The 8,903-nt window shown below is 47.6% G+C and overlaps 1 protein-coding gene across 3 annotated transcripts in view; it reads right to left on the bottom strand.

Annotated features, from left to right (window-relative positions):
- Window positions 1-8,558, bottom strand: part of SP4 (Sp4 transcription factor) — a 76,252-nt gene extending 67,694 nt beyond the window's left edge. The window contains exons 1-3 of one of the 3 annotated variants that reach the window (XM_069211471.1): window positions 8,374-8,558; window positions 7,480-7,565; window positions 5,431-6,967 (exon numbers count right to left, since the gene is read on the bottom strand). In XM_069211471.1, the coding sequence (XP_069067572.1) occupies window positions 5,431-6,967; window positions 7,480-7,548 (1,606 nt within the window). In that variant the 5' untranslated portion in view covers window positions 7,549-7,565; window positions 8,374-8,558. Of the gene's footprint in view, window positions 1-5,430; window positions 6,968-7,479; window positions 7,566-7,863; window positions 8,237-8,373 lie in introns of those variants that run through there. The other 2 variants (XM_069211470.1, XM_069211472.1) reach the window with 2 other exon arrangements.
- Window positions 8,559-8,903: the final 345 nt, after the last annotated feature.

Consider the following 8,903-nt stretch of genomic DNA (forward strand, 5'->3'; position numbering starts at 1 on the left):
AATTACAGGGCATTTCTCAAATAGACTTCTTTTTTACACGCTGTCTTACATGTGGAAGGAAAAAACTACAGAAAGACAAGGGGCAATAACACTTGTTCTTCTATTCTGTTTCCCCAAGTATTCCGCATTTTTACATTGAAATCTGACGTGTTTTTTTAAAGAACCCAGCTGAGGATTTTGGCCTCTAGCTCAGTCGGGATCTAGGGAAACGTACCAAACCTGTGCATTTTTTAAAACTAGCCACCTAGGGGAACCCAGGATGGGGTAACCTGTGGCACTCTCACCAGGTTCTGTCACCCAGAATTCTTTGCAAACCTCAAAATTTGGCCCAAACAAATTTACATTTCGGTGATAGAAAGTTCTGAAATCTAAGAGGGGCCACTAATTTCCTTGCACCCACAATTCTCCCCAGTATCCCGATAAAAATGGTACCTCACTTGTGTAGGTAGGCCTAGTGCCCGCAACAGGAAATGCCGCAAAACACAATGTGGACACATCGCATTTTTCCTTTGCAAAGTGCCTAGCTGTGGATTTTGACCTAGCACACCTGGACATTTCTGAAAACTAGACACCCAGGGGAACCCAGGATGAGGTAACTTGTGGTGCTCTCACCAGGTTCTGTTACCAAGAATCCTTTGCATACCTCAAAATTTGGCCAAACAAAACCACTTTTTTCCTCATGTTTCGGTGCTGCCAAGTTCTAGAATCTGAAGGGAGCCACAAACTTCCTTCTACCCAGCATTACCCAACATTTCCTGATAAAAATGGTACCTCACTTGTGTGGGTAGGCCTAGTGCGGCGACAGGAAATGCCCCAGAACTCTATGTACCTATTTTTACGGGGGGCACCTGCATTTTGGTCCTGGGCTTAACAGCCATATAGGGAAACCTACCAAACCCAAACATTTGTGAAAACTAGACACCCGAGGGAGTCCAGGGAGGTGTGACTTACGTGGATTCCCCAGTGTTTTCTTACCCAGAATCCTCAGTAAACCTCAAATTTAGCTTTAAAAAAATCAATCACATTTTCCCCACATTTCTGTGTGGGATCACCACACCGGCACAAATTACCTACCACCCAGCTTTCTCCTCAGTCTCCCTGTAAAAATGATACCTCACTTGTGTAGGTGAGCCAAGTGCCTGTGACAGGGAAGAGCCAAAATCATGTCCAAAATGAGGAGGAACCAACGCGGGTCCAAAATGGCAATGTGAGAGAAAAAAAAACGGTTTTAGGCTGACAAGGGGGAAGACTTTTTATCATTATAGATGCGACAATGCTGGGTGGTAGGAATTTTGTGGATTCCTGCAGACTCCGGAAGGTTCCATCACAAAATATGGCAAAAATGTGTGATTTCTAGCAAAGTTGGAGGTTTGCAGGACATTGTGGGTAAGAAAATGGTGCAGGGTGCATGTGAAGCATACCGCCCTGGACTCACCCAGATGTTTAGTTTTCAGATGTGTCTAGGTCTTGTAGTTTTTTCTACATGGCAAAATCCCAAAGTCCAAAAAGTGTAGCCCTCACCATGCCAAGTGGGACGACAAGCTCTCACGGGACAAAAATAAAACCAAAATCCAAATTAATCAAATGTCCTCTTGCTTGCCGTGGGATAAGATGTTTTAGTGTGTGGGGGAAAGATGTGAAAAGACTGTCACCCCCTTCAGTTGGAGTGGGGCATAACCATGCCCATACTGGTTGGTAGCCACCACCCCACTATTTATTTTTTTATTCATGGCTTCTAGTGGGCTTTCTGACCCCTCATCCCCACCACCACAGGAGGTGTTGGATCGGGGTCTAAATGCCCCCATCTGCCCACAAGTGGGCAGAAAAAAATTGTCCCCATTTATTTGGGGGTGGAGGTATGGGCATACCCCCACCCTTTTTTTGAAGAAAAAAAAAATCTTCCCTGGTCTGTGGTGACCTTTCTGCCCCCTCTCCCCCCCCCCCCCCACCTTGGGAGCAGATGGGCATTACAAAAATAGGCTCTGCCTCCAAGGGGGACAACAGTAATGTGCCCCTGTGGGGAGCACCCCCTTGCCCAAGGAGCTGCCCTCCCACCCCCAAACAAAACACTCAGTAATAGAAATAGGCCGATCTACCCCGGGGGGGGGGGGGAGAAATTGCTTGAAATACATTTGCCCCCCAGGGGAGCAACCCTTTCCTAAGGGGTCGCTCCTGTTGCGTGAAAATGATGTAAAAAAAATAATCCCTGGAGTCCAGTGGTTTCTCCCCCCCTTGGCCTACAAAAATAGGCCAATCTGCCCCCAAGGGGGGCAGAAATGGCCTAAAATAAAATTTGCCCCCCAGTGGAGCGCCCCTTGCATGAAACTGACAAAAACAAAAATCCCTGGTGTCCAATGCTTTCTACCCCCGTTGGGGGCAGATTGGCCTAAACAAAATCACAGTAGGCCGATCTGCCCCCAGGCCAGACCCTCCCAGAAATTTGCAGCACCCAGGGTGTGACTCCAGAAAACCGAGACTCACAACATGCCATTTGCAGGCTGGAAGAGCAGTTTAGACTGCAAGCCCGACTTTGTCATTTAAAGTAATGGCAAAGCCAGACTTCCCCCAGGTGTATGTGTAAGTCACCCCATCTCAGTCTTATTGAGTCCTAAAGCAGGGTACAACATATCCCACGGGCAGAACACGTAGTTTTACATGTTCTGATAGTAAAAATGTGAAACCGTTGTTTTTACTGTGAAAAGCCTGATTACCCAATTGGTGAGTACACAGTATACGCTGACACCTCAGCTGTGCTAACTCTGTAACTGTGAAACCAAAGTGGGGCATCCAAGGTATCAAGCAACTTATTACAATAAGCCCAACTTACTTCTCAGGTCGCAATTAATGTAACAAGTTGCAGTGTATAACTTAAGCAAAGTTGCCACTTCGTTGCCTTTAGTCCCCTATGCCCATACTAGCTGCACACAAGGTCCTGCTGCAAGGACAGCTTTCTGACCACTTGGGAGACATGCTAATGACTTCCAGGAATGGATACAGTAGGGGTTTGTTCTGGAAGGAGGAGTAACTTCTCTCCTGCAGGAAGTCACACTGGTTTTTGGCCTAAAAGGATATCTTCAAAGGAGACGAGACCTTTGAGGGACAAGCAGGTAACAACCAGGATAGGGGCTGCTCCACTGTTCAGACAGACAGCTGGCACTTGGGACAGGACAGGGGGATACCAGTTGCCAGGCCGGTTTTCAGGGACATGTAACCCTCTTGGTAGCCACACCTCTAAGTTGGACTAGAAAGCGCCACATGCTGGGAGAGGTGGGAACCTGTCAACCCACTGGCTACACACCACATCCTACCCCGACTGCATTTTCTAACCATAAATGGGGCATTCATGTCACAGTGAACTCAGATCTCATCTGGACTGACAGAGGGACCGGGGAAGGACTGCCCTGCTGCACAATGGAGCCGGCAAAGAGAAACTGCACTGCATCTGATCCATCTATTGACTAGCAAATGAGAGGGACTATGCCTGTCATGCCCTCCTGAAGGTGAAGTTGTCTCCAGAGCCCAGCTAAATCAAGGAGACTCCCAGGGCCAGCTGACTAGCCTTCTTTTTGCAGAACTAGGACACAACAGCTGAAGAAGCCTCTCAGGGCAAGTTGGTAGCTCAAAAGCCTCCTATCCACCACCAACGTGCAACACCAGGGCCCAAACACAAAGTTGCACCTGAGTTCACTGAACCCAGGAGTGTTGCTGGCGTGCAGCCAGGAACTCCAGATAATGAGTTACTGACCTAGGAATGATTGTCCTGTGACCCCAATACTGAGCAACCGGTAGAGACACGATTTCTGCCCGCACCGAGAGAACTTCGAGGGATGTCGACCCTGTGACCAGAATCACCTCACCCACTTCGTGGACTGAGACGCTGTCGCAATAAGATCACCATCGACCACATCACAACCACAGCATCTTCAGCATCCTTCATCACTTGCATCAGTGAAAGAAGAGCCCTGACGAGGGTAAAAGTGACTGGAACGGACTGAAGACTGCTTCAACTGCTGAGGTAAATCTTTCTGAGAATCTTGACACCCCCGCCCCCTGCCAAAAAACAAGACTGGCTCACCCTCACCACTGGAGCTGTTCACCTCGAGTGACCCAAGTGACCACATTACAACTAGCCCAAACTTCTCAGTGAAAAAGTTTCTAATGTCAAATTTGCCAATGCTTGTTTGCAGTTGAGTGAAATGCTCTCATGTACTATACCTTGCAAATTTTGTATCTCTAGAACCCTCAGGTGGATGTTTTTCATTGTGGTGTCTAAAAATACATAAAATACAGTCTATTTTTATAAATTGGCATTGGGTTTCTTTGATGTCTTCTCAATTTCTTCTTCAATTATTTTTGTGCTGTTTATATGCTTTACACTTGTTCCTTTGTGCAAGCCTTTTTGCTAAAAGCCGCAGCTACCAGGGGTTGAGCTAAAGGTTTGCCAATGAAATCCTAAGGGGCCTAAAGAGGCTAGTAAGTGTATTACAGTAAGGTCACAAAGCGGCACCATGTAAACATGCCATTTCCCCCACACTACAAAAAGAATGTAATTTAAAAAAATGAGTTTTAGACCTTACATACCTATGTGACCAATAGGTGTCCTTAGTTGCAAGGTGCACTGGTGATTCTAGTGCATGCGAAGCAAGGTGTGAGACATGTGCCTGAATAATTACATACGGACACGCAGTGGGAGCCGGATGGATCGCACAAGACGACCCCATGGTATATACCCTGCAGAATTGTAGATACTGTGGGTGCCTGACATCAGAGGAAGTGGATATTTTGAAAGGATCTTGGGGTGGCGGCAGTGCCATAAGGGCAGAATATAGAGAAGTTCAGATGCAGCTTGTCTAGATGTACAAATTGGAAATCTTTAGTTCAGCCTTTGGCCCTGAAATAACAGAATTTTGTTAGGGGTGGTCGGGAAAGGGAGGGACAACCTCTACATAATCATCAAAAGAAATTTAAAAGAAGATGCTAATAAAACTGGATATCAGTTCTCAGCATCCAATTTAGTTTTTATGATGTAACATAAATAAAGTGCTTTTTGCAACTTAGTTAAAAAGGCAATAATTCGTGCATGTAACACTTCACTTTTAAATATTAAATACTCTGTTTTAATGAGTTTGCAAATATGGACCTGCATTTAAGAAACATGATTTTCTACCAACATATTAGGTAGACGGCACAACCCGGGCGTAGACACGTTTTCCACACATACATAAATGAGTTTCGTTAACTATAACAACTAATTATTTTCCTAAAATATGAACGACGTAAGTAATACCCCAAAAGTCACACTGAAGGCATCTTTTGTGGCAATTACTTTGAAGTTTAAAACACAACAGTTAAAAACGCATGCGTATTAAAGAGCTGTACATCAACTATACTCTCTATAGTAACGAAGCACGAATGGCATAACTATCTTACCTCCAACACTGGTGATTGTAAGTGGGAGGCCTTGTACTTGAACACCTGCTGCACCCAGGCTGGCAACACTCACTGTCTGGATGTTAGGCACTGAAGTGAACTGAGCAGTGTTGAGAGTGATGGGTGTACCAGTAACAGTCACAGGCGCAATCTGGGCAAGAGATGTACTGCCACTTGAAGACACTGGGGCCAGAGTCAGTTGCTGGGGCAACCCAGAGTTCTGAACTTGCAAATTTGAAAGGCTCTGCAGATTTTGAAGCTGCACAGTTTGCCAGCTGATCTGTCCTGACGGTGTCAACGTTGGAGCCCTAATGAGAACCTGAGTAGGGCTTAATGTTTGAAACTGAACATTATGTAGAGGCTGTTGTTGAAGAGCCTGCAGAGTCTGCCCTGTGTGTAGTTGGAAAGTCTGTTGTGGAATACCCTGGATAATCTGCTGTTGAGGCTGCTGGATCTGTATTTGTTGCAAAACCGGCTGGCCTAAAATCTGTACCTGTTGAAGTGAACTTGATTGATCTTGAGAATTCTGTAACCCATTTGCCTGAAGCTGACTAGTACTTTGAACTTCTGAATCTGCAACTGGTGTCTGCGAATCGTCTGTAGCATTTTCTGTTGTAGCTGGTGTGCTTGCATATTGGCCTGTTTCCACAGAGTTCGATAAAGTGTCACTACTTGTTAGAGATGTAGAAACCGTGGTTGTGCAGGCAGAAGAAGGAGATTCAGGCATAGTACTGACAGAAGTGGTGATGGGTGTCGACACCAGCTGATTCCCATTGGAAAGTCCTCCGTCTGTGGCCTGGACAATTTGACCTGTTGCTCCTCCCGCGGCCATGCTGTTTATGACAGGCAGTGCAAGTGTCACGCCCCCAATGTTTATTGGCAAGGTTGTTACTACTTGGGTCTGAGCGCCAGAGATAGTTTGCAATTGCAGTGGTATAGACACACCTGGCCTAATTTGTACAGGCAACGTCTGATTACCAAGGTTTTGACCAAGGATATTCCCAGAAGCTGTCCTGTTAGCGGTTGTAAAAATAGCTTGATTATTCCCGGCAGGTATTAATTGTATTTGCCCCTGTAAATCTTGAAGCGATGTAGCATTTGCAGAAGCAAACTGGATCTGTTGTCCTTCCATTGACTGGATTTGTGGTATCACTTGGTACTGTACACTCCCATTCGGATTCTGCACCTGGATAACTTGAAACTGCCCAGGGGCAGACACAGAACTGCCCAGTTTAGTTTTGGTGGGCGATGAGTTACCATTATTGCTGCTCGTAGGGCCTGTTGTGCTTGTAGCAATAGCCATGGCTTGAGCTATGTTGTTTTCTTTAGAATTAGGAGCAGCAGCCACAATCTGCCAAGTATTTCCACCAAGTTGAGTAGTGACCAATTCTAACTGCTGTGGTTGACTTTGAAGCTGTACTAGAGCTTGGCTTGGGTCTATGATAATTTGTTGAGGTCCAGCTGCTTGATTTTCGCCTGTTGTCCCTATTTTACTGCATGTGGCTGCGAGCAAGGCCAGTGGAGACGGCTGGGAGTCCTACTCAAAGACAGAAGGGGGAAAATGGGCGGGTTTAGACTTAGCCTGTAGGTGTGACCATATTTTCTGACAGCTCAATTTAGGAAGTAAACCCAAACAAACATTCACCTTCTCCCATACACATTAACTCGTCAAAAATAACTGGAGTACATTAGTCTGGAGAAACGTTTGGACGAAATGATTATCATAGGTCTCCAGATAACATCACGTTTTACGTAACAGAATTCATGTTTCACAACCACACAGCACCGCTGACATTTCTATAGAGAAGCTACAGTAGCCGAGAAACAGTTCTGGAGGCAGGATCTGTAACCACTCCTCCAAGTACAGTTACAAAATTACATAATGCTTCTGGCAATGGCCCCCATGTGTATAATAAAGCCGTGAGCAGAGAGAATGGGCCTAGCTGACGTTCAAATCAAAAGTAAAGCGCAGTGGGTGTTTTGTGTTTTTTTTTGGGGGGGGGGGTGGGTGGAAAGGGGAGGCGTGGGGGAGCAGTCATGGGGCGTTACCTGCGAGCCTGATGTTTTGTTTTTTTTATTACAATCTGCATCAGTTGACTTCCCTCCTTCTGTGGCCATAGTTTCTTTCTTTAAATCTGAAAAACAAGGTAGCTCGTAAATATTCCATTGTACTTAGGCCAAGAGGGTGTGTGCTCTCGATGCAATAGTCCTGTGCCAATTGTTTTTTTGTTTTTTTAAAATCTCTGAACCGTAAAGAAATTAAAATGCCAAAGCACATGCACAAAGTACAGTACTATTTGAAGCCCGCCCCGGTGTAAAGTAACAGCCTAGAGGTGGTGCCCACAACCTGAGACAGCAACAACATCACATGAAATAATGCACACTGCTTAGAGAATAGAGGTTTTATGTATGAGGGGCAGGTACTGTACATACCGCTCATCCTGCAGCATTAATACTAGGCGGTGTTTCATGGCACTTCGGAGGTGACAGATGGAGGTAGCAGAGCCTGGGAGGAGGGTGCAATGGGAAGAAGGCCGGGCGCTGGGGCTCGGAGGCTGGGAGAGCTGATGGAGGGAGGGGCGGCCTCCTCCGCCTCCTCTTGTCCTTTCCCTGGAATGGCGGCCGCTGGGGCACTGCCCCCTCCCTCGAGCCCCTCTGCCTCTCCCCCTCCTGGGCGGCGGGTCCGGCTCGCCCTCCTCCCCTGGTTAAGACAGGACGGCCCGGCCGGGGAGGGCGGAAGTAGGGCGGCGACAGGGCGTCGCCAGCGGACACAATGTCTCTCCCTCTTCACCCACCACCACCACCCACCGAGCGCCGGGGATCGCCCCCTTTTCCCTGTCAGCTTCCTCCTCCTCGGGCCGCGGCCGCACCCCGCTCCTCCTTCCTGCCTTCCCCCTACTGCCCAGGACCCACCTCCCAAGGAGCAGCCCCGCCATTGCTTACCGGGCGGCAGTGGGTGGACCGACGGCAGAAGCGCAGGACCAGGCGTTGCCAAGGAAGCCCGTGCCCCCGCTACCCTTCCTCTCGCTTCCTCTTCTCTCTCCGTATTTTATTTTTGTATCAAAAATGTATTTCATTTCCTGCCGGCAGCCCCCGCCCCTCCTTTCTGCACACTGAACTAGGCGGACGAGGCGGTGACGCAGTTACAGCACTCCACCCCCCGCCCGCACCCACTCCCGGGTCTTCATTGCAAGACAGGAGGGGCAGGTGCTGCACTACCGCCTACGTCCCGCCGTCGAGGTGCTGCGGAACTCCCTAGCATTTGTATCCCCTAACAGAATGTGTAAAAAGTATAAGAGATAACCGATAAAAACTATCATTTTATTATACACATTTAATTAGGAAAGTCTGCGTCCTTCGTCTCCTCTCAGTCTTGATTGGCTAGATGCGCTGACAGCCCCCTGTGCATGCCGGGGAACGTAGTCCTGATACTATCGCGACTTGACAGCTGTGGCCAGCAGGCAGGCCAGAGG

This window comes from Pleurodeles waltl, chromosome 10 (genome assembly GCF_031143425.1).
Source record: "Pleurodeles waltl isolate 20211129_DDA chromosome 10, aPleWal1.hap1.20221129, whole genome shotgun sequence".
NCBI classification, from domain to species: domain Eukaryota; kingdom Metazoa; phylum Chordata; class Amphibia; order Caudata; family Salamandridae; genus Pleurodeles; species Pleurodeles waltl.